The sequence below is a fragment of the Protobothrops mucrosquamatus genome, unplaced genomic scaffold (genome assembly GCF_001527695.2).
Source record: "Protobothrops mucrosquamatus isolate PMUCROS unplaced genomic scaffold, P.Mucros_1.0 scaffold1146, whole genome shotgun sequence".
NCBI lineage: Eukaryota > Metazoa > Chordata > Lepidosauria > Squamata > Viperidae > Protobothrops > Protobothrops mucrosquamatus.
In genome coordinates, this window is record NW_015387362.1 from 250138 (window position 1) to 276716 (window position 26579).

General features: G+C 41.1%; 2 protein-coding genes across 2 annotated transcripts in view; both read right to left on the reverse strand.

Moving 5' to 3' along the window:
* Positions 1–162: 162 nt before the first annotated feature.
* NOX1 (NADPH oxidase 1) lies at positions 163–21639 on the reverse strand. Its single transcript, XM_015820595.1, is given in 13 exon segments — positions 163–752; positions 1695–1819; positions 2670–2816; positions 3626–3800; positions 4709–4944; positions 5690–5782; positions 6505–6643; positions 8018–8199; positions 8787–8929; positions 15658–15742; positions 16376–16486; positions 17345–17440; positions 21595–21639. Coding segments are annotated over 13 exon segments (1704 nt in total). The 3' UTR covers positions 163–625.
* A 3395-nt stretch (positions 21640–25034) lies between these two features.
* Positions 25035–26579, reverse strand: part of XKRX (XK related X-linked) — a 17901-nt gene continuing 16356 nt past the window's right edge. Inside the window, exon 4 of the mRNA XM_015820571.2 lies at positions 25035–26392. The gene's annotated coding sequence lies outside the window, so the exon portion shown is untranslated. The remainder of the gene's footprint in view (positions 26393–26579) is intronic.

Sequence of the window (26579 nt, forward strand, 5' to 3'; positions counted from 1 at the left end):
ATTGTCTGCAGCCTTTGCAAAAATAAGGGCAACATCTGGGAAATGTTGACTCTCTAGCTGAATAGAAGATTGAGTTGATTATAGCTCTGAAGATGTGACATCAGCATAGATTTATGAACATAGTGGTCAAAATAATGACGGGCGTTTGCCAGATGAAGCAAGAATCAAATATTTGAATGGGCCATTCTTTTACTGCAGCTTTGGGAAGGACCGCATTTCGCAGGCTCGGTTATTTGAACATTTTTGCCCCCAAATTGCCTGTCAACAGTACAAAAAGTCATCAGCTTGCACTTTTTGCCAGAGAGCAGCAGAAAAAATAATAATTGTGAGTTGATGTTGATCCTGATATCACAGTTCACCAAAAGAGAGAATCTGGTTTTATCTATATAATCGGAAGGAGCCCATTTATTAGTCTCAATTGGCTCCCAGCACTTTTTTTTAAAGTTCACATTTTGGCTATTTAAGTGTAAAAAAATAAATAGAAAAAAAGTTACGCCCACAATATGCAAACTTGAAAGCAGTGCGCACACCGCCCGTTAAAAGTTGCAAACGCGGGTCTGGCGGTCATTACTCAGTTCAGTGAAGCATTTAATAGTTTTCCCCTTCTGACTTGGGTCCTGCGGTTTCAGAAGTTCTCTTTGTTGAAGTAAAACTGGACGTTTCTGGGATCCAGACTAGAGTGCTGACTGCAGTACTTTCTCAGGGTCTTTGCCAGTTGCGCTGGTCCACACAAGAACACACCCACAACAGACCTAGAATAAAAATAACACAAATCAGTTGGAATGAACGTTCTTAGGAACTGCCTCTAGACTAGGAATATTGGAAGCAATATTAACTGGTTTGACCATTATTTTATTAAGGGCTAGGAACAAAATGGCACCCTGTGGTTGGTGGAGAGATTTAAACATTGGCTGGTGAACAAAACAATGTAGGTGGGTTTGCTTTTAGATGATGGGCAAATTGGGCGAGTGAATAATCCATGGCTTCTATAGGTCAATGAAGATTTTCTTTTCTGTTTATTTACACATTGCAGCTACGGCTTAGAGTAATGTGCAGACACCGACAATGAATTGGTTTATGATTTCATGCCTTGTTGATAGCCTACTTTTGCGTCCATCTACCTTACAAAACACAGAACTACAACGTAAAGACAAAGGAGAGACTAGGAATAGACAAGCCACCATTTTTCAAGACTGGCTCTAGCTTGTTTAAAAAAGCATTGATAATACAAGTATTTATAAAAACCATAAATGGCAAACACTATATACATTCCTTCTTTATCACAAAAGAGGGAACATGCCTTAAAATGTTAGCTTATGAGGCAAATGTATCTGGAACTGAATAAGGCATGCATTCTTTAAAATAACTTGGTAGACATGCAAGTATAATAAAAGATTAACCAGATAAATGTTTGATACATCACACACACAAAAAACAAAATATGGAGCTGTCCAGGGTACTGATTCCCTGTCCACAATGTTCTGGAGAAGAGGCCATAGCTCAGTGACAAGAGCATCTGGACATTCAATTCCAGGCATCAGAACTACATTTCCAGTTTTCAAAATTCAGGTAGCCAATGATGGGGAAGTTTTCCTTCTTCCAGAAATCCTGAAAAATCGTTGCTGTTTAGAGGAACTGCGACTGGGTTAGATGAGAAGAAAGGAGCTTTGCCTGGTTTAAAAGCTATTTCTTACTTGGGGTGTGTGGCTGCCACTGCTGAAAATTCATTATTCCACATGGGTCTCCCAAAAGAGGTTTTTTGCTTCAGACCTGTCACCAGGTCAGTAGACTTCTGAAAATGGAGAGCTGCATGGCCAACCTAGTTTCCCAACAAAGAAAAGGCAGCCAAAGTCAAAACTGCACAGCAGTCCCAACAATCTCCTCAACTGTTTGTTAAAACGCATCTTCTAAGTCTTGGAATGAGTCAAGGTGTTCTCTACCATTCATGGGAATATAACCTAATTAATGAACCTCTACATATAAACACTTGGCCAAGCAAACCGGCTAAGCGGCATGTTTTACACAAACATAAACTCTTTTCATTTGTTTCATTGTGGTTTGCTAAATAAACAACTCGCTGTCTTTGTTCAATAAGCTATAAATCCTGGTTAATAAAAGAAAATTGGCTGGCTTAGGAGGAAGCTGGATTCACGTAATAACCATGGTGAAAAAGGTTGTAAAATTGAACACGGCTCCCTTATCAACTTCCATGCTTAGCAATGGACATTCTGGTCCTATTTGTGATTTTAACTAGAAGACTATCGGTACTTTATTTGTATCCCAGCCCTTCCTGAAGGTTATTTCCAAGAACATCTTGGAGGCTCCTTCAGAGAGACCTAGAACCTAGAGACCATCGTAGGATAGGCCTTCTCAGTGGTAAAGCCTCATATATGAAGTCCCTTTCTCAGAAATCTTGGCTTGATTCCTTTTAGAAGTCAAATATGTGCCTTTTCACCTCCAGTTTTATCTTTAAGATGGTTTTATAACACTTTGAGCTGTGAAAACAACACCTGACTTGCCTGGTAAAACTGAACAAACTAACATTGAACAATGTCTTTTGTTCTGGATTTCCAGCTCAGACAGAAGACTATGAAATGCAGATGACTTCCTGCCAAGTGATAAGTCAAGAAGCTCAATCTTCAAAGAATAAGAAGGTTCACAAAGCTCACCATGCTTCTGTTCCAGCCAGTGAGGTAGAGATGGTAGCTTAGGAAATCTGCTCTACCAGATGCCTCCATCTCTTGCTCCAAGGAGGAAAGGAGGTGTTTGAACCAGGCAAACGCTCCCGTTTCTCGGCAAATCCAGTAGAAGTAAATCTTGAAGCCCACAAGAGAAAGAAAAGAAAAGAAAGATGGAAACAACAACATGCTTTAAAATGCCAATTTTCATCCTCTTAAGTCAGAATGCCCTGCTGACATGTAATCTTTCCTTTTCTTTTTTCAACACAAAGTTGAAAGATGTTGAGGTCAGAGAGAAGTACAACTTTTGGGGGACACAACATGTTTGCACTTCTTACTGCATGGGTTTCCCTTTTTATGTTGACCATCAAACCCCAAACAAACTCAGTTTTCACAGCGCACTAAGCCTCAAAGAAACTCAGTGAGAACTCCTCAACTTTGGCACGTAGACGGTGCATACCCCAATAAGTGTTCGACTGAAATCCATAAGCCAGGTTGCGTGACCCAGTGCTAGTAAATTATAAAATTTGGATGGAAGGCAATCTTGGTTGAGTAATAGAGAAGATGTTTGCATCAGGTCTTTTAGTCTTTATTTCATTAAGGTTAACTGCTTTTCTGTTTTATCTTTTTTATTATTATTTTGTAAGCCTTTCAGAGTCACACAAGTAGTGCGATGGGTAGTATATACATTTAATAAATAAATCAATAAATGCTGCAGATTCCACTTTCAGTCTCCGGCCAGTTAAGGCTGGGAAAATTCCTGATCATGGAGAATTTTTGGCAGTCTAGAAGAGCCCAATGTCTAACTCTGTTCTCATCTTTCTGGAGAAACATGAGGTGCTGATTTTAGTCTAAGTCTGCAAGACATTATAAATTCAAGAACTGTTTTAGGGCTGTACCTTAAAGACTCCTTGCAAACAGGCTGAGGAGAAGCCAACTGAGTTTACCTTTGTGGTCTGAAGTTCCTGGTCACCATGTTGGAACTTGTACCAGATGGATTTCAGGACTGAAGCAAAGGGAGTCACCCCGATCCCAGCTCCCACCAACATGGCCACCTCATACTGGAAGACATCGAGTGACCGACACGGTTTTCCTGGTAGGTGGTATTAGGACTTTTCTACTCTTTTGTCATAAATCCAAAAAAGGCGAGAGTATGTCATCACCGGTTTTAGCACCTTTGGAAAACCCTTTTCACATGTCATCTTTACGGTGGAAACCAATCCAAAGGTGGGTAAAAAGAAGATTAAAGAAACATTAACATCGGAACAAGTGATAATAATATTATTTTACATCGCTTTCTGGGCAACCAGTCAACTCTTGGCACCATGGCTTTAATTTTATTACGTTTTACAAGCTCACTAAATGAAAGAACACAAAAAAACCCCCAACCAACTTGATAGCGATCATATAACACACTGACAAATGTCTTCCTCTCAGCTTCAATACAGGACAACAATAATTGAACCCTACTGTGATCTGATTGGCTCATTGCCAAAACAAGATGACACCTGATTGGATCTGTAAACACTCACGCTCATTGACTACAATCAGATAAGAAAAGCTACATGAGATCAACCTAAGCAAGTTGTGCTTCCTTTTTCTGGTTATTTGGCTACAACTTTTCATAGAATACAGTACAGATAATTGAACAAACTATGTTGCATTACATTATTGATTAAATTATCTTCCCATTGATATATAATTTTATGGTACTACTCCCCCAAAAAGTGGTGTTATTAGCCATCAAACCTCAAAAATACACTTTTCCCAAACGTTTTCCATACTTTTAGCCACTACTGTAGATTACAAAACACCAAGCTAATACCAGCCGGGCCATAAAACATCCAGAAAAGCTTAGTTCCACAACTTGGACCAGCTAGGACTTTTCAGATATATTTTAATGTTTTTGACCAAACAAAATGAAAATATTAACTGTGATAGGTCATACATTTGCGAGCCGGTCCAATGGGGGCATTCGCGAAATTCAGGTGAGGACAACCACAGCTACTCCTGCTGCCCTCTCTGCTCACCTGGGCATGGGTGAGTTTGGCTGCTGCAAGGTGTCAGTCAAGGCCTCCGTCCAGTCACCTGCTGCCCGAATGTGGACAGAGAAGAAGTTTTCCTCTGGGGCCGAGGTGAGAGTGAATGGATGCCACTCTAGATAGGAGATGGCGGGGCAGTTGAGGAACACATACTGTCCGATTTCCATGCTGAAACCTGTCTTGCTCATCTGAATTTCCAGTACTCTGGAGGGATGCAGGATGACCTGAAGACAAAGTGAGCAAACCCTAGCCCTTGTCCCAGTGGGGATGGGGTGAATTCCACTCCCCGTATACAGTGTCCTCTCCCCACCCTGAGTAGACCTGCAAGACAGACTGAACCTTTCCTGACTCTTCTCTGATGCTGAAACACAAGACTGCCTCCTCCTGGAGATTGGGCTTTGGACAGAGTAGTTCTCCCATCAGTCACTCAGTGACCTCCCATGGCTGAGTTTAAGCCTGGATCTCCCCAACATCAGTTCAACACCTTAATCAACGCCATCACATCGGATGTAAAGAGTCAAGAAAGGGGACCTTGCCAGAGATAGGCAGGATCTACTGCCTAGGCAAAAGAGGCTAAAGCAGCTCTTAACACCTGGTCACCCCGGTTAATGTTTGAAGGCAACTCAGACAGACACCTCCTATTTCACAGAATGATAAGGAGGGGAAATAAAGCACAATTAGGGTGCCGGATTTTGTTTTGATATCCAATCTTAGTCAAAGACATTTTAGCCATTGGATTTAGCCATTGACAGTGGGTCTGTCTGTCTGTCTGTCTGTCTATCAGTCTGTGTCTCTATCTGTGTCTGTGTCTGTGTCTGTCTGTCTGTCTGTCTGTCTGTCTGTCTCTCTCTCTCTCTCTCTCTCTCTCTCTCTGTGTGTGTGTGTGTGTGTGTGTCTATCTCTCCCTCTCCCTTAATTGTATTTAGGACAAAGCTGGTGAGTAGATTTGGAGACAGATCCAGCACTTACCTTTGTAATAATCACTTTCTGGCAGGAACGCCAAATCCTTAGTGCTCGCTCAAATGCATAGAGAATAATAGGTGCCAGCACCCACTTCCAGGACTTAAAAGAAAGAACCAAGTAAAGTACAATAAGAAAAGACCATCCTGCAGGAAAGAAGGACTTTTCTTGATCTTTCTCTCTCCAGAATTCCATATACTGTAATTCCTTATGCTGAATGCATGCATTATGTTAAACCACAGCTTGCTTTTTACCATAATTGCCTGGGTTTGCCCAATAGACCAAGCCGTAAATCACGATTTTACAACTCATCAAGCCCCAACCAAGCTATAGCTACATTTAGTGTAATAGGAAGTCCAGCTTTTGGGATGGGGTGGGTGGGTGGATGAAATTTCAGTTAACATCCAGTACAAATTGGGCTGATGCTCGGCTTTGGCATCGGATTCAACCAACCCAAAGCAAAATTCTCTAATCATGGCTATCCCATGAACAAGAGAGGGGCAAGTTCTTTCCCAAGATAAGGTGGCTGCATGCAAAACTATCTCCTGAATCCTTCTCAGGTGCTGCACTCAGGCCCCAAATCAAAAATGACATCTGGTGATTCTTCCAACCTGAGGTCGTTATTGTTTCATACCCATAGACAGAATCTTGCCAGACTAAAGACTACTATCTGCATTTACGATATACTCTGGAAACTATTAGGGAAGGGTTGTCTTCACCCTCTTTCTCTCACACATTCCTCTGGAGTACACATCTCCCTTCTGGTAATCCACCTCCTCACTACCTTCCATCCCAGCACAGACCAACACCAAGGATGTTCTCACCTCAGCCGGAATACTCCCAAACTCCGGCACTTCACAATAGGGATGGCTGCTGTTGGAGCCCCACTGGGTAGGGTGATGTGCACACTGCTTGGGGTTATTCTTCATCAGACTTTCGGCTGTTTGCCCACGAACAAGACCTCTGCGGACACAAAAGGGCACCCTCTAAATTGTTGCCTTTCCCAGGAGAAATTCCAAAAGGGATTCAGTGGCTAAATAGTGGGAGAAAGTGGCTTGCTGTGACAATACCTCATGCTCACCCTTGCCCTGTAGAAGAGAAGGCAGAGGGCGGAGTTAAACAAGTCATCATCCTAGAATAGTTACATTCCCACAAACAGTCTAGGTCAGGGGTGTCAAACTCGCAACATCACGTGACATGTCACGACATATCGCAAGTTTTTTTCCATTCCCAGCAATGGGGTGGGCACGGTTTCGCCATGACACATCCGGCCCACGGGCCGGCAGTTTGACACCCCTGGAATAAGTCCAACCCTTCTTGAATTCCATGGACCCTTATCCGGCATCAGTTTAGTGTTGAATTTTAGTTGACTACGTTCTTTATGCTTGAGCATAAAGAGATACTGGAGCTGAGACTTCCAGAAATTTCTAATACCCCACGATCCTTCACTCATTGCTCTGTGGGGGTGGGAGGAATTCCACATACAATTACTGGCAATGTCATATGTTTACATTGGCTGCTAATATTGCAGTGAAACTATTGCATGCGATGTGTCACAGGCAAGTATCGTTAGCTTAATCAAACACAGCTTTCAAAACGCCGATATCTGCAATCACTCAAGAACCGAATGTATTTTGCAGCTGTTTATGAATGCCACATTTAGCTTCAGATATAACATTTAAACACCAACATTAACATTTTAGAAACCATGGCTCCTATTAATGTAAACGCCTTTGTTTTTTATCTAAACATGTTTTTTTTTAATCTAAACATGTTTTTATCTAAACATCGGATATTTAATAATCTTCAGTCAACACTGTATAAATACCACAGGATTCAAACAATATCATGCTTTTATAACATTTTTAAAATTACTGCATAATAAAAATATTGCATAATTATAAAATAAAATGAAGGTGAAAAAAGAAGAAGCCTAAGAAAAGGAAAAGGGGGTCAGGTTTTTCACCAGAGCACCAGAAGGAAGGACGAGAAACAATGGTTGGAAACTGATCAAAGAGAGAAGCAATCTGGAATTAAGGAGAAACTTCCTGACAGTGAGGACAATCAACTAGTGGAACAGCTTGCCTCCAGAAATCGTGGGCTCTCCATCACTGGAAATTTTCAAGAAGAAACTGGACATTCTGAGATGTCTGAGATGATATAGGTTCTCCTGCTTGAGCAGGGGCTGGACTAGAAGACCTCCAAGGTCCCTTCCAGTTCTATTCTATTCTATTATATTCTATTCTCACCCAGTTAAAAAAAAGCCAAGTCCATCAGAATTAACCCATCTTACTAATTCATCTTTATATCTTTTTTCTGTTTTTCTTCTGCACTTACGCGATGCCATGGATGACAAGGCCAGCAAAATAGATGACAAAAAGATGATGGGTATACCAGAAGACTTCAAAATAGCTTCTGCGGATTTGTTCCATGGAAGAAGTGATCATGAGAATGAGTGCCAAAGTGATGATCACACCCGTCAGGCCAGGAATGGTGGTGAAGGCCACGAATAAAGGAATCTGCAAGAGCCAGCAAGGTGAAGTTACACAAAGACATAATAGATCATTGTCCCCAGGGTGTATTCCACAACCTAGGATCCTTCCAACATAGGGAATTTCAATACTATAATATTTAGGAAACCTGGCCCATATAACAAAATTGTAACAGAATAAAATCGAACATCCTTAAAAATCATCGCTCAAACACAGCAGGTCCATTTTTTAACCATATCCATGGCAGCTCACCAAAAATTTAAAACAAGACTTTAAATGGCATCTTCTTTTTAAAAAATTACTGTTCAATGCACATATTTAAGACATTAATCAACCCAATGTAAGCCAGCAAATATCAACCCAATGTAAGCCAGCAAAAGACATGGGGAAAAAACAGACTGCCAAGGAGGTTTGGCTGTGAAGCAAGTCTCATGTTTTTTAATCCAAGTTAAAAAAAGCACGGATAATCCTCCTAAATTCCACGGCCAACATTACAGATAAAATCAAGAGGTTCCAGTTACCATCATATTTAGTTAGCCAAGAGCTCTCAGTCAGGTGTAAGCCCAAGTAATTTTATTTTTAGAAGTAAATTGCTGATTCAGTGACACACTTACGGTAGAATTGGAATGGATGGGATTTAACCACACACTCTCCGTCTTATGCAGGTGGGATAAGATGGAAGGCAAGCTCTCATCGGTTTTTTGCTGAGCATCAATGTACCACTCAATGTTGCACAAGTGAGCAATGACGTGAATCGCTTGAAGAGAGCACAAGATAAACCATGTATTGAATCAGAAACAAAAAAACCCACCACAGACTGTGGATTGACTCCAAAACTTCCTAAGAACCCATACATTTAAATCATAACGTAGAATTATTTGAACTAAGACTTGAAAGTGCATAAGTGAAAATGTTCAAGTCTTGTTAGTTCTATGACAATAACACTGGGCTTTGAGTACAAAGAGGCACTCAGAAGTGTAAAAAAAAATTCCAAGTTTTCAAATTTGATTTTTAGGAAGACTCTTTTTTAACGAATGAAGGTGAATATACGTGTCCCAGGATAATGTTGCAGGATCCAATCTGGGTCAGTCCCCGTGACCCAAGTTTTATTCTTCCGAGCTTTTGGATTCGTGCTGGAGGCCATCTTCAAGAGAACTTCTCTCTGGAACTTCTCTTATCTCTTTTTAAAGCACCAAGGTGGGATTCAATCAACACATTAAGCTGTAATGTGGTTTCCTTTTTGTTGCTTAGTGAGTTGTGTGAACTCTGAACCCGGACATATAAGGAACGGCTGCTGGAATTGGGTATGTCTAGTTTAATGAAGAGAAGGACGAGGGGGGACATGATAGCAGTGTTCCAATATCTCAGGGGTTGCCATAAAGAAGAGGGAGTCAAGCTATTTTCCAAAGCGCCTGAAGGCAGGACAAGAAGCAACGGGTGGAAACTAATCAAGGAGAGAAGCAATCTAGAACTAAGNAAAACCGAATTAAACCAAATTTTAGAGTTGTGTTATTTCAAATTCCTTAAAATGAACCCAGTATAAAATCCTCCCTAGGCCAGGTCCGCTTGCTGAAAAAGCCATGTCTTGAGGGCGCGACGGAAGGTAAGGAGATCCGGAATCGTCCGAATCTCGGGGGGTAGTTCATTCCAGAGGGTAGGGGCACCCACAGAGAAGGGTACTACTCCCCAAAAAAGTGGTGTTATTAGCCATCAAACCTCAAAAATACACTTTTCCCAAAAAGGTTTCCACAATTTTAGCCACTACTGTAGATTACAAAACGCCAGGCTAATGCCAGCCGGGCCATAAAACATCCAAAAGAGTTTAGTTCCACAACTTGGACCAGCTGGGACTTTTCAGATATATTTTAATGTTTTTGACCAAACAAAATGAAAATATTAACTGTGATAGGTCATACATTTGTGAGGCGGTCCAATGGGGGCATTCACAAAATTCAGGTGAGGCCAGCCACAGCTACTCCTGCTGCCCTCTCTGCTCACCTGGGCATGGGTGAGTTTGGCTGCTGCAAGGTGTCAGTCAAGGCCTCCGTCCAGTCACCTGCTGCCCGAATGTGGACAGAGAAGAAGTTTTCCTCTGGGGCCGAGGTGAGAGTGAATGGATGCCACTCTAGATAGGAGATGGCGGGGCAGTTGAGGAACACATACTGTCCGATTTCCATGCTGAAACCTGTCTTGCACATCTGAATTTCCAGTACTCTGGAGGGATGCAGGATGACCTGAAGACAAAGTGAGCAAACCCTAACCCTTGTCCCAGTGGGGATGGGGTGAATTCCACTCCCCGTATACAGTGTCCTCTCCCCACCCTGAGTAGACCTGCAAGACAGACTGAACCTTTCCTGACTCTTCTCTGATGCTGAAACACAAGACTGCCTCCTCCTGGAGATTGGGCTTTGGACAGAGTAGTTCTCCCATCAGTCACTCAGTGACCTCCCATGGCTGAGTTTAAGCCTGGATCTCCCCAACATCAGTTCAACACCTTAATCAACGCCATCACATCGGATGTAAAGAGTCACGGAAGGGGACCTTGCCAGAGATAGGCAGGATCCACTGCCTAGGCAAAAGAGGCTAAAGCAGCTCTTAACACCAGGTCACCCCGGTTAATGTTTGAAGGCAACTCAGACAGACACCTCCTATTTCACAGAATGATAAGGAGGGGAAATAAAGTGCAATTAGGGTGCCGGATGTTGTTTTGATATCCAATCTTAGTCAAAGACATTTTAGCCATTGTATTTAGCCATTGACAGTGGGTCTGTCTGTCTGTCTCTGTCTGTCTGTCTCTCTGTCTGTCTATTAGTCTGTGTCTCTATCTGTGTCTCTGTCTCTCTGTCTCTGTCTCTCTGTCTCTGTCTTTCTCTCTCTGTCTCTCTGTCTCTCTCTGTCTCTCTGTCTCTCTGTCTCTCTCTGTCTCTCTCTATCTCTCCCTCTCCCTTAATTGTATTTAGGACAAAGCTGGTGAGTAGATTTGGAGACAGATCCAGCACTTACCTTTGTAATAATCACTTTCTGGCAGGAACGCCAAATCCTTAGTGCTCGCTCAAATGCATAGAGAATAATAGGTGCCAGCACCCACTTCCAGGACTTAAAAGAAAGAACCAAGTAAAGTACAATAAGAAAAGACCATCCTGCAGGAAAGCAGGACTTTTCCTGATCTTTCTCTCTCCAGAATTCCATATACTGTAATTCCTTATGCTGAATGCATGCATTATGTTAAACCACAGCTTGCTTTTTACCATAATTGCCTGGGTTTGCCCAACAGACCAAGCCGTAAACCACGATTTTACAACTCATCAAGCCCCAATCAAGCTATAGCTACATTTAGTGTAATAGGAAGTCCAGCTTTTGGGGTGGGGTGGGTGGGTGGATGAAATTTCAGTTAACATCCAGTACAAATTGGGCTAATGCTCGGCTTTGGCATCGGACTCAACCAACCCAAAGCAAAATTCTCTAATCATGGCTATCCCATGAACAAGAGAGGGGCAAGTTCTTTCCCAAGATAAGGTGGCTGCATGCAAAACTATCTCCTGAATCCTTCTCAGGTGCCACACTCAGGCCCCAAATCAAAAATGACATCTGGTGATTCTTCCAACCTGAGGTCGTTATTGTTTCATACCCATAGACAGGATCTTGCCAGACTAAAGGCTACTATCTGCATTTACAATATACTCTGGAAACTATTAGGGAAGGGTTGTCTTCCCCCTCTTTCTCTCACACATTCCTCTGGAGTACACACCTCCTTTCTGGTAATCCACCTCCTCACTACCTTCCACTCCAGCACAGACCAACACCAAGGATGTTCTCACCTCAGCCGGAATACTCCCAAACTCCGGCACTTCACAATAGGGATAGCTGCTGTTGGGGCCCCACTGGGTAGGGTGATGTGCACACTGCTTGGGGTTATTCTTCATCAGACTTTCGGCTGTTTGCCCACGAACAAGACCTCTGCGGACACAAAAGGGCACCCTCTAAATTGTTGCCTTTCCCAGGAGAAATTCCAAAAGGGATTCAGTGGCTAAATAGTGGGAGAAAGTGGCTTGCTGTGACAATACCTTATGCTCACCCTTGCCCTGTAGAAGAGAAGGCTGAGGGCGGAGTTAAACAAGTCATCAACCTAGAATAGTTACATTCCCACAAACAGTCTAGGTCAGGGGTGTCAAACTCGCAACGTCATGTGACATGTCACGACGTATCGCAAGTTTTTTTCCATTCCCAGCAATGGGGTGGGCGCGGTTTCGCCATGACACATCCGGCCCACGGGCCGGCAGTTTGACACCCCTGGAATAAGTCCAACCCTTCTTGAATTCCATGGACCCTTATCCGGCATCAGTTTAGTGTTGAATTTTAGTTGACTACGTTCTTTATGCTTGAGCATAAAGAGATACTGGAGCTGAGACTTCCAGAAATTTCTAATACCCCACGATCCTTCACCCATTGCTCTGTGGGGGTGGGAGGAATTCCACATACAATTACTGGCAATGTCATATGTTTACATTGGCTGCTAATATTGCAGTGAAACTATTGCATGCGATGTGTCACAGGCAAGTATCGTTAGCTTAATCAAACACAGCTTTCAAAACGCCGATATCTGCAATCACTCAAGAACCGAATGTATTTTGCAGCTGTTTATGAATGCCACATTTAGCTTCAGATATAACATTTAAACACCAACATTAACATTTTAGAAACCATGGCTCCTATTAATGTAAACGCCTTTGTTTTTTAAGGGTTTATCTAAATATCGGCTATTTAATAATCTTCAGTCAACACTGTATAAATACCACAGGATTCAAACAATATCATGCTTTTATAACATTTTTTTAAATTACTGCATAATAAAAATATTGCATAATTATAAAATAAAATGAAGGTGAAAAAAGAAGAAGCCTAAGAAAAGGGAAAGGGGGTCAGGTTGTTCACCAGAGCACCAGAGGGAAGGACGAGAAACAATGGTTGGAAACTGATCAAAGAGAGAAGCAATATGGAATTAAGGAGAAACTTCCTGACAGTGAGGACAATCAACTAGTGGAACAGCTTGCCTCCAGAAATTGTGGGCTCTTCATCACTAGAAATTTTCAAGAAGAGACTGGACATTCACCTGTCTGAGATGATATAGGTTCTCCTGCTTGAGCAGGGGACTGGACTAGAAGACCTCCAAGGTCCCTTCCAGTTCTGTTCTATTCTATTCTATTCTATTCTATTCTATTCGCTCTTCTCACCCAGTTAAAAAAAGCCAAGTGCATCAGAATTAACCCATCTTACTAATTCATCTTTATATCTTTTTTCTGTTTTTCTTCTGCACTTACGCGATGCCATGGATGACAAGGCCAGCAAAATAGATGACAAAAAGATGATGGGTATACCAGAAGACTTCAAAATAGCTTCTGCGGATTTGTTCCATGGAAGAAGTGATCATGAGAATGAGTGCCAAAGTGATGATCACACCCGTCAGGCCAGGAATGGTGGTGAAGGCCACGAATAAAGGAATCTGCAAGAGCCAGCAAGGTGAAGTTACACAAAGACATAATAGATCATTGTCCCCAGGGTGTATTCCACAACCTAGGATCCTTCCAACATAGGGAATTTCAATCCTATAATATTTAGGAAACCTGGCCCATATAACAAAATTGTAACAGAATAAAATCGAACATCCTTAAAAATCATCGCTGAAAAACATCAGGTCCATTTTTTAACCACATCCGTGGCAGCTCACCAAAAATTTAAAACAAGACTTTAAAATGGCATCTTCTTTTTAAAAAATGACTGTTCAATGCACATATTTAAGACATTAATCCTTGAAAGGTAAAAGAAAATTAGAATATCAACCCAATGTAACCCAGCAAAAGACATGGGGAAAAAACAGACTGCCAAGAAAGTTTGGCTGTCAAGCAAGTCTCATGTTTTTTAATCCAAGTTAAAAAAAGCACGGATAATCCTCCTAAATTCCACAGCCAACATTACAGATAAAATCAAGAGGTTCCAGTTACCATCATATTTAGTTAGCCAAGAGCTCTCAATCAGGTGTAAGCCCAAGTAATTTTATTTTTAGAAGTAAATTGCTGATTCAGTGACACACTTACGGTAGAATTGGAATGGATAGGATTTAACCACACACTCTCCGTCTTATGCAGGTGGGATAAGATGGAAGGCAAGCTCGCATCGTTTTTTTGCTGAGCATCAATGTACCACTCAATGTTGCACAAGTGAGCAATGACGTGAATCGCTTGAAGAGAGCACAAGATAAACCATGTATTGAATCAGAAACAAAAAAACCCACCACAGACTGTGGATTGATTCCAAAACCTCCTAAGAACCCATACATTTAAATCATAACGTAGAATTATTTGAACTAAGACTTGAAAGTGCATAAGTGAAAATGTTCAAGTCTTGTTAGTTCTATGACAATAACACTGGGCTTTGAGTACAAAGAGGCACTCAGAAGTGTAAAAAAAAATTCCAAGTTTTCAAATTTGATTTTTAGGAAGACTCTTTTTTAACGAATGAAGGTGAATATACGTGTCCCAGGATAATGTTGCAGGATCCAATCTGGGTCAGTCCCCGTGACCCAAGTTTTATTCTTCCGAGCTTTTGGATTCGTGCTGGAGGCCATCTTCAAGAGAACTTCTCTCTGGAACTTCTCTTATCTCTTTTTAAAGCACCAAGATGGGACTCAATCAACACATTAAGCTGTAATGTGGTTTCCTTTTTGTTGCTTAGTGAGTTGTGTGAACTCTGAACCCGGACATATAAGGAACGGCTGCTGGAATTGGGTATGTCTACTTTAACGAAGAGAAGGACAAGGGGGGACATGATAGCAGTGTTCCAATATCTCAGGGGTTGCCATAAAGAAGAGGGAGTCAAGCTATTTTCCAAAGCGCCTGGAGGCAGGACAAGAAGCAACGGGTGGAAACTGATCAAGGAGAGAAGCAACCTAGAACTAAGGAGAAACTTCCTGACAGTGAGAACAATTAACCAGTGGAACAACCTGCCTCCAGAAGCAGTGAATGCTCCAACACTGGAAGTTTTTAAGAAGAGACTGGACAGCCATTTGTCCGAAATGGTATAGGGCTTCCTGCCTGAGCAGGGGGTTGGACTAGATGACCTTCAAGGTCCCTTCCAACTTTACTATTATTATTATTATTACATTGTACAGTAGTTTGCAAATCAGGGTTGATAGTGTCTTAGGTGAGCCCAATCAATGGTGATGTTTTCAATGAACCCCGATTAAGCAAACCGGTGTCCAGCATGTGATGTGAATGCAGAACATACCATAGCCTGCAAATATGTAGTCATGGAGAAAGTGGCATTGACACTTTCCCCGTGACACCAAAACAATGGAAGATGCAACACGACATCACAGAGTTTTATCACAGTTTTATGCACTTCTGCTCTAAAGTTAAGGGCAGAATTTGCAGGGCAGCATCATAATATTTCCACAGAATTCTTTAGAATTTCCCAGGTGTTTCCATTTACCTGTATGAAGAGCAATCATATAAGCCACCAGTTTATGGAAGGCCAAGTTATAATCCAGCTGCCGTCTCATGGTGCGCCTGCAAAACTGAATTGATAAAGCAAAAAGTCAGGAACAGCCAAACTGTTCAATTGTAGGAGAATAAAACATGAGGATAGGCCTGCTGGATCGGGGCCAACCCCATCTAGCCAGCATTCCTGGTCATAGGTTGGCCTTCAAGACATATTTCTCTTTGTTGCTCCCAATATGTTTTGAGACACATCTTGTGTTGGAAAACTTTTCTAGCTTCCGATAGGAAAGAGAGGGAAAAAGGAATTGAAGGACTACATACAGTCCCTGGGTCCCAGGTTGTCTCCTGTAAACAACCACTTCTAGGCTCTCTCTGGCCTTTCAGATTTTGCTAAACTGTAGTTCCCAAGATCCCACAAAACAAGTCCCACTGGTTATGGAATGGCGACCAAGAAACCATCTGCAGAGCTGTCCATGGTCAACATTCTAGCCATTTTTTTATTCTCTCATTTATTTCCTTGTCATTTAATTTCGAAATTGAGACGTTCCACCTTTTTGTAAACAGGGTCCAGACATAAATTATACCCTTTGTAATCTTCCACAAAACATATTTTAGCAACCAGCTGGATTCCCGGTGCCCACCCAACATCCAGGACTGAGCACACCGCACGGTGAGCCGAAGACCCCCCTTGGGCTCGGCCCCTTGCTCACCCGACAGGTGCCTCTCACGAAGGAGAGGAGATTCCGGCAAATGGGCAGAAGGATCAACATACTGTTGAAGTTCAGGCACTTGGCCGAAGCCCGAGCCCATGCCAACGCAGACTGCAAAGGTGAAGAGAAGAGAAGAGAAGAGAAGAGAAGAGAAGAGAAGAGAAGAGAAGAAGATTTTGGCATCATTTTATATGCTATATTACAGCTTCTCCTAAAGCAGGAATATGGTCAGGCTTAGCCCAAGAATGTCACACCGTAAAACAATGCAGCCAATGTCCAGTTTTTTATTTGTGTACACTACGGAGACAGAATCTTGCCAGACAAGACCTTTGCTATTCTTATGCTAACGGATGTACCCTGGGAAATTCTAGGGAGTGGCTGTCTTTACTCTCTTTTTCTGATTCTGATCCAGTTCTGGGCTGTGTTGCCTCTTGTCTTGCCTTCCTCCTTAGAATGTGCTCCTTCCTTCCTTCCCTCCCTCCCTCCCTCCTTCCCTCCCACTCCTTCCTTCCTCCCTCCCTCCCTCCCTTTCCTCTCTCCCTCCTTCTTCCCTCCCTCCCTCCCTCCCTCCCTCTCCTTCCTTCCTTCCTTCCTTCCTTCCTTCCTTCCTTGGAACTGGCTATGTTACTGCAATCCAGTGCTTCAACCTTTTCATCACCATGGGCCCCCCTTTAAATACCTTTTGGGGCCACGGACCACGGCCAGGGACCCCCGAAGACGTAACTCAAGATTTAAATCATAATATTTCTTGAAGCCTTCGCAGGCCCCCTGTGATGACAGGTTGGGAACCACTGCTGTAAGTCCATCACATCAATTCCCCCTTCACAGACATTTTCCATAACCCCTATATATATAATAACTTGAGGAATGAACAAGGACTTTAAATGGAGTGCAACAATCACTCTTGGGGGAAAAAAATGATTCGGCCAAGACAAAGAAGTTGAGGGACAATGCCAAAACGATACTCACCCCAAGAATCTGTCTGGTGTAGTAGTACTGCTCACCTCTATCAAATATCAGGAAATATGTCACAAAAAGGTATATATTCAATGCTAACCAAACAGCCTAAGGAAGAAAGGTGGAAAAATGTTTCATGTGCTCAGTTTTACAGCATCAGCCATTTAGTGACAAGGAAGACAATTACATTTAGGAGTATTTTGAAATGAGATAATCCATATTAAGCATTATTTGAAAAGACAACATGGTGTGCATGATAACACGCCAACACACCAACTATGAATTGTTTTCTTGCCTGGATTCAGATAGACACAATTGAGCTAAACCATTTTTAGCATTGCCTAGGAAATAGATGTACGGGTTCAGTATCACATTTCATGCAAAAGATCTACATATATTAAGCATCCTTTTGGGCTAATGTATGGCCAACGTTTTGCCAATTGTTGTATGGAAACACAATGGCAGTTTTTTTGTGCATTGGTAAAATGTATTTATTTAGTTTAGAACTTTTGAATACAATAGAAGTATAAACATTAGAGGAAAAATAAGAACATGAGAAGGGAAGGAAGGAAGGAAGGAAGGAAGGAAGGAAGGAAGGAAGGAAGGAAGGAAGGAGGAATTATGATTTCCACCTTTCTTTTTATTAAATAGTTGTCATCTTACTCTTTCCCCTTTAATGCTTTTTAGTCCCCAATCCATAAATTATCAATTCAGTCTTTTCTTCTTTCAACAAAAAGTCCATATAATGTTTTCCAGTCTTTCAAAAATAAAAAGGTTTTTATTGGGTTTTTTTCCCCTCTAACTGTTGTGTGCGTTTATTGGTTTTCATTTTTTTATGCTGTAAACTTCTGGAAGTCATTTTTTAATCTCTCAGAAATAAAATAAAGTCCTCTGCTCCTGGACCAAAATACAGATAATTCTTAATCAAAATGGAGAGACCAGAAGGACAAAATTTTGCAACATTTTTTTTCCTTCTATATCTTCTTTCTCTAGTTAGATCATCTGAGGAGGAAGCCGTTTTGTTTTTCTGCAAAAAACCTCTTTTCATTATCTAAAGTGCTTAGCTACTCACAAGAACGAATGCAAATTTCATTAAAATCATTAACGAAATGGTCCTGAATCTCTCTAGGCAAACTTTAAAATCCTTCTGTGAACATTAACTTATTTCCCCATCCCGCCCATGTAGACTAGCATGAACAGAAGTTCATAACTTTAAAAGAAGAGGAAATACTTTTTTTTTAAATCAGTTTGACAACCCTCTGCCAAAATATATTCCTGCATTGCAAAGTATGAGGAAGTGAGCAGGGGGGAAAAAATACATTGCACGAAAAAAGAAAGAAAAAAATTATGCCTAAATATATTGTACCCTACTGTTCTAATAACACACCACACCACCCTGGTGTCACATTGCAGCAATACTGTGGCTGTATTTGCATGGCATATATATATATATACCTAGCTTTCTCTGAATGTTGTTGTTTACAAGACCCAATTTTTACCCACTGCAGAGCCATATATTAACTCTGTACCTGAGAGCTAGAATAAAATAGAGGCGCCAACTTTGAAATTCAATGGGTCAAATAAAGACATCCTGGGAGACTGAACCAGCACTAGTTATTATTTAATAACTGTCTCGCTTAACAGCATAAATCTGGTGCTCAATTGTGATCATAAGCTGAGAACTACTTGTAACCAGCAGGCTTCCCAGAAAGTGGGAAGACAGTGCTGGTTAGATCAACATTTGCTGTGATCTCACAACAAGATCTGACAGATTTATAAAAAAATATCTATTTAATGGGAGGGACACATTTAAATAGCTATTGGAAACCCCTATACAGTATCTCTCTCTCTCCTTAACCCTGTTGTCCTTTTTCCCTATTTGCCTGTATCGCCTGGATAGTCATCTGCCTCTCACTACATTTCATGACTCAAAACTTTGGCTCCAAGTAGTATCATACCCTTCACGGTTGACTAATTCTCTCATTCTCTTCATGAAAATAACTAGGTCACTGATACGATTATTGGTTTTATTTACACCACGCTTCGAAGATACGCGGAGCTTTGTTATTTTATCAATCCCAAATTTCAACAAAGAGTTAGCAGAAGCAGAAGCTCGGTTGGCTGACACAAAGAGGCTTCAGCACGAGAGACCAGACAGAAAAGGACAGAAAAGGAATGCGGTAAAAGAAGGGGGTCTATCAGAGGATGACTGTACCGCATGCAATGCCTTAAGTCTCAGTTTTAAAAATATCCCTACCATTTCCTAAGTCGCCTTCTCTTCTAGGCACGTGCAGCTTTCCATTGTCGATCCTTCTAATCCTCAAAGCCTTACAGGGATGAGCTGCACGGGTTTGTAACCACAGTATGTTTATCTCTGTGGCAACCCAACTCAAAGCAGTGTACATACCTAATGCTCCTACCTCCTCTTTTCTCTACAACTGCGACCCTGTGAGGTAGAGTAGGCTGAGGGACAGAGCAGCCCAAAAACCAGCGAGGTTTCCTGCCTAAAAAAAAAACAGCTAGAAGCCGCTTTCTCTCGATTTCTAACCAAGAGCCCTTCAACTCCTACACCAAAATGGCTCTCACGATTTAGTCTTGTCCTGTATCCTCTTTGAGATACAAGATGGGGACAGTCTCCTTGGTAATATATTTCATTTATATCTAACTCTTTCAAACACGGAGAGTTTTTGGAATTCCACTGCCACGGGTGGGGATGATGGTTCAGACCAGAGGCGAGTTTGGTTAGACCAAATCACAACAGGAAAGGCTAGCAAGGTTATTGCCAGCCTTGAGGTGCCAGTCACCAACAGTATGATTTCCTGGCACTTTCCAAACAGAAGTGATAGGTAGGTAGATAGGTAGGTAGACCCCATTTGGGGTCGATCGACCATTTCACGGGGGTCGCCAAGCAAGGCTGTCCGCCATTTTTTTTCCCTTTTCTGGCGGGTGCCTTACCTCCCTTGAGCTGGGCCAGCTGGTGGTCGGCCTGCTCCGTCTCTGCCGCTTGCCAGCTATGCCTCGGCCGGCGCAGGGGGCGGAACCACGCATGTGCGACGCTCCCGGGCAGGGAAAGTCCTCGACTTACGACCAGTTTAGTCCTTGACTTACGATTGGTTTAGTCCTTGACTTACGACCGGTTTAGTCCTCGACTTACGACCGGTTGGGGGTCGCGGCATTAAAAAGGTTGAGAACCACTGAGATAGATAGATAGATAGATAGATAGATAGATAGATAGATAGATAGATAGATAGATAGATAGATAGATAGATAGATAGATAGATAGATAGATAGATAGATAGATAGATACTTGGCAGGCAGACAGATAGACAGACAGACAGGACATAGTGCATTTAAAGAGTACTAAGACTAAGAGTTTCCAAACCTAAAAAAACCCCCTAAAATAGAATGGAATATCTTTATTGTCACTCTGTAACTCACAACGAAAATAAGTTCACGATGAAATTAAGTAATTAAGAAATTAAGTAGACACATATCTAATTATTCATGTGGTTATGGCAGCAAGGATACTATTAGCTCAAAAATGGAAAGCAATGGAAGTACCGAGTGGAGAAGTACTAATTAAGAAAATTATGTATTGCGCAGAATTAGATAGGATAACCAAAAGATTAAAAAACCAGGAAGAAACAGAATTTTATCAAATATGGAATAAATTTTATAGATGGAGGGGAAAAAATGGAGGTCACAGCAAAGAGATAAGTTAAGACAGAGACCAGAAATATACAGTTGTATTATAGATATATTATATGTAATTAATGTACAATATGGACTGAGATGTCAGTCAAAGACAATTTACCATGTTCAATGTTTTTAATCTTTTTTTCCCTTTGTACCCAATAAAAATTAAAAAAAGAGAAAAGAAATTAAGTAAACTGCTTAAGCCAAATTGGCCAGCACATGATGACATCATAGATACTGATCTATCTATATATCTGTATCTATAGATCTATCGATACAGAGAATAACAAAAAAATTAAAGCAAATAAAAACCTCTTAACCATCAAAGTTTGTTCACCCTGGTGTAGCTTTGAGTAGAACTTTAGAACTTCAGGCAGTCTTTGCTGCTCCATCCCAAGTTTATTAAACTGGTGAAACTGGTCCCATTCTTCTTAACTAAGCTTAAACCAGGAGCCTTTTGCAGATAATATATTTGTTGTACATTAAATGGGGGCCTCCTGAAGTAGATATTGGCCCGACTTTTTGTTCTTTATCTAACTTCCCAGATATAATAAAGCAGAACTTACGATCACCAGGGCTGAAAACCAGTGGTTGACAGCCCAGTTCCCCATCCTGGACTCTCATAAACCAGTTGCTTTTGCCCAGTCCTTGTCTGGATCTGAACTGGGAGCAGTTTCTCTTGATTCTGCTGGTCCTTCCTGCTTCTTAGCAAAGCCTTAACTGGCTTTCTCTCTTTATTGATTTAGTCTTGGGAGGAAATGTAGCATCTTTAGCCCAGCCCAACCTAGGAGGCTGGCTTGGGGTTTTCCCTGCAGGGTTAAGAAAAGGAAATAGTGTCTTTTGTCTGTTGTAATTACAAAAAAAAATCACCTTATTTTGACTCAAATTTGGTTCCAATTTCGGTTTAATCCAATGAACCCAGTTAATACCTTAAGTATCAAGATAATCAACATTGCTTCCTATTTCAGCTATTTTCAACTGGATGTCTTCTAGGTGCCTGGATCAAGTTTCCAGAATACCTGCAGGATATCCCATTAAGGAACATTGTGCTATTTCCTTCCCCTCTGCCCGTTCCCTCTTCCTTCTGTCAATCGTATTTGCCTCTGTCCTTAGGAGTGCTAATTCATGTTAGAAAACTGATAGATTATCTTTCTTCCTTCGGAACTTGTATGGCGTAAATATTGCTTAAACATGAGCTCCATGATCTCTCCTACAGTATACTCTACCCTGCACCCGTTTTGAAAAACTAATCATCTAACAAAAGTATATTATGGAGAATGTAATGAAGAGTCGTGGTCATTTTCTTGCTTCTGTTCTTCTTTACATCCTGGAGATCTTCCCAGCTAATTTCAGTTGTGGAGTTCTATGGCACAACGTGGCCTCATGGAGCATTCAAACCAGAGCTCCTGAGAACAAGTGGACATTTCTATATAACAATATTGAACATCCCTTTTTCATTGCAAAATGGCTGGTGGGATGGTGGTCATCTAAAGAACTGAAGAACACAACACTTCTTCAATGGTGTATACAGCAAGTGATTGTGAACAGAACAGAACAAAACGGAACAGAACAGAACAGAACAGAAAGGAATAGAATAGAATAGAATAGAATAGAATAGAATAGAAAAGAAAAGAAAAGAAAAGAAAAGAAAAGAAAAGAAAAGAATAGAATAGAATAGAATAGAATAGAATAGAATAGAATAGAATAGAATAGAATAGAATAGAATAGAATAGATGGAGTGGAGTGGAGTGGAGTGGAATGGAATGGAATGGAATGGAATAGAATAGAATAGAATAGAATAGAATAGAATAGAATAGAATAGAATAGAATAGAATAGAATAGAATAGAATAGAATAGAACTGGAAGGGACCTTGGAGATCTTCTAATCCAGCCCCCTGCTCAAGCAGGAGACCTTATACCTGTCCAGTCTCTTTTTAAAAGCCTCCAGTAATGAAGCATCCACAACTTCTGAAGGCAAGCTGTTCCACTGGTTAATTATTCTCACTGTTCAGAAGTTTCTCCTTAATTGAAGGTTGCTTCTCTCCTTGATTAGTTTCTATCCGTTGCTTCTTGTGCTGCCTTGAGGTGCTTTGGAGAATAGCTTGACTCCCTCTTCTTTGTGGCAGCCCCTCAAATACTGGAACACTGCTATCATGTCACCCCTAGTCCTTCTTTTCTCCAGACTAGCCATACCTAAATCCTGTCAATATCCATACAAGTGAATCCAACTTAGCTCTTTCTTGTCAGATCATAGTGTTAGGCTGACCTTGCGTGACTGAAGAAACTTTAAGCAAGGTTTCTTTTGTTTGTTTTTATGCCTTCAAGTCAATGCTGATGGCCTGGCAACTTGGCCGGACAAGCCCCTTCAGTTTTCAGGACAAGTTGCTTCAGACGTAGTTGCCATTGCCTCCTTCCTAGGGCTGAAAGAACATGACTGGCCCAACGTCACCCAGTTGGCTTTATGCCTGAGTGGGATTTGACCTCCCCATTTCCTGGTTTCTAGCCTCGTGCCTTAACCACATCAAACTGGCTGTCTAAGCGAGGTTAGGTGTGTTTAATATGTGGATGAAAGAAAACCAGGAAATGACAGAGAGCACTAGACTAAAGGTTACAAAAGCATCCTGAAAGGCAGCTATAGCAAACTGTGTACATATTGTAGCTTTATTCCCACGGAGGATATATGACTCCAGCTTCTATTTCATTACAATGTTGAGGCCCACTTATGGGAATCCATAATGACGATGTTATATCAGGAAGTCCATCTCAATATAGTTTGATGAGATCATCAAGATCACGTGAAGTGTTTTTTTTTTGTTAAATATTTTATTAGATTTTATATAAATGAGGAAAGAATAGGGAGAATGCAGGTATGGGGAGGGAAGGGACGTGAACTGTTAATACCACTTTATAATGCCGTGGCAAGGCCACACTTGGAATACGGCATCCAGTTTTGGTCACCACGATGTAAAAAAGATGTTGAGGCTCTAGAAAGAGTACAGAGAAGAGGAACAAAGATGATTAGGGGACTGGAGGCTAAAACATATGAGGAACGGTTGCTGGAATTGGGAATGTCTAGTTTAACGAAGAGAAGGATGAGGGGGGACATGATAGCAGTGTTCCAATATCTCAGGGGTTGCCCCAAAGAAGAGGGAGTCAAGCTATTCTCCAAAGCCCTTGAAGGTAGGACAAGAAGCAATGGATGGAGAAACTAATCAAGGAGAGAAGCAACCTAGAACTAAGGAGAAACTTCCTGACAGTGAGAACAATTAACCAGTGGAACAACCTGCCTCGGGAAACTGTGAATGCTCCAACACTGGAAGTCTTTAAGATAAAATTGGACAGCCATTTGTCTGAAATGGTATAGGCTTAGATCATCCATAGCTTTGATCCATGCTTGTCACACAGAGATATCGGCTTCCCTTTCAGATCAGGTTTGATTTCCTACTTTTTTTATAAAAAAAAAAAAGGGGAGAGTGGAAGAAACAATTTCTGTCAAAGTGCCGGAGAATAAATGGGAAAATGCAGAAGGCATTTGAATTTTTGCATTAGCTGGGGTACTTAATTTGCAAGGCTTAAAAAAGGGGGATGCTTAGGTGTTTTCATTCCTTGTTTAGAAGAAAATACTGGAGAAGTGTTTGCAGTCCAAATAACAGGTAGTCCTCGACTTACAGCCATTCATTTAGTGACCAAAGTTACAATGGCCCTGGAAAAAGTGACTTATGACCATTTTTCACACTTATGGCCATTGCAGCATTCCCGTGGTCACGTGATTTACATTCGGATGCTTGACATCTGACTTACATTTATGACAGTTGAGGTGTCCCAGAGTCATGTGATCCCCTTTTGCCATCTTCTGACGAGCAAGGTCAACGGGGAAGCTAGATTCAATTAACAACCGCATTACTAATCTAAGAAATGCAGTGATTCACTTAACAAATGCAGCAAAATTGGTAAAATGGGGCAAAACTCACTTAGCAATGTTGGGCTCCGTTGTAGCCGTACATTGATGCTCTGTTGATGCCCAGTAGAGATTTAGCTTCTCCACAGCTACATCAAAGCTTAAAAGTGTACCTGCATTAGAGCTGAAACATAATTTAATCCAATCAATGAAAGGGTTTTTTTTTTCTCCAGAATGTTTTAAATCTGTATTTCACATTTTATTAAAGGTTTATTTCACTAGAGTACTTGATATTTCATAGGTATTTCGAAAGTTGATACATAATTGTATTTCACGGTTTACAAAAGGTGACAACGCATGCAGTACTATAGTTTGCAATATCTGACTCTGTTATAGATGGCATGGAATAATATTTGGCACCCGACAGCATTCAGTAATCAGAATTACAGCACTTGATAGACAATACACAACATCGCAAAGGCAAACTCACGTCTACCCAACACGCTATAGATTTAAAATGCAAGTTTCGGATTTGAATTCAGGATATCCCTTTTTTCTGTTCTGCTTCACAGTTGACCTTCCTTAATATCACATCGTATTACCGATTCTGCCACCCAGTGGAAGGTGTTTGTCTGTTACTAAGCTTCTTTCCAGGATATAATCGGATTCTATCCAAAGTTCATCCTGAGCTGAGAGTCTATATTTAAAAGCATGACCTAAGAAGTTTAAAATATTTCATGTCAACAGATGGACCTGATTACTTGTATCTTTTACTGTCCCAACTGTATTGCAAGACTGTATGTTCCATCAAGCTAAAAAAAGTTCTCCTAAGTTCTTTTATAAATTACGAGAACATAGTATGAGATGGTAGTACACAATTGCACTGAGTGGCGTATAGGGTACAAAGAAGGTGGAATGCTCACACACATTTAGCTGGAAAGTACTTTATTTCAACAGTACGTTTTTCACGGCCACGGATTATGATTAATCTTCCTTGGCTAGTTTAATAAGAGGTCCTCCTTTTTAATGAAGGTTTTGTTTTTTTGCAGAGGGAGATACATCTGTAAACATTAAGATTTCCAAACACTTCCGATTCATTGCCTTTTCTATAAATGGTACCTTATGCCTAAATAAACATCCTAACTCTTACCTGAATATCAAAAAACAGAAGGTTCGTGCATTTAAAAATAGATATTTTAATTAGGAATAGTATATTTGTGATCTCTTCAGAACAACGTCTTGGCTACAGCAGAACAATCGGATTTAAATCCTAAATTTGGCTGCAAATTCTAAAGGTGGTAATTTGGTGTACTTGGAAGGTGGAGGGTTGAGACATGTTGGACTAGGATAATTGTATAGGGAACTCTTTCCTAAAATATGCTAGTTTTCTCTATGTAGGGAAGAGTTTTGGTTTTTTTTTCATAAATAACAGGAACCAATCCATCATCCAATCTTCAACCTCCAATCTAAAGGGAGAGAGAGGAAAAAAAAAACCTTTATTGTGCAATTTTGCTTAACTCCTCAGAAACCTTCAGAATAGCTATCTTTTGAAAGGAATAGATTTATTTAAGACATACTAGGCAGAACTCTCACATTCCTCCAAACATCTCTTCTATCCAAAGAGAAGGCAGCAAAAAAAAAAAAGGGGGGGGG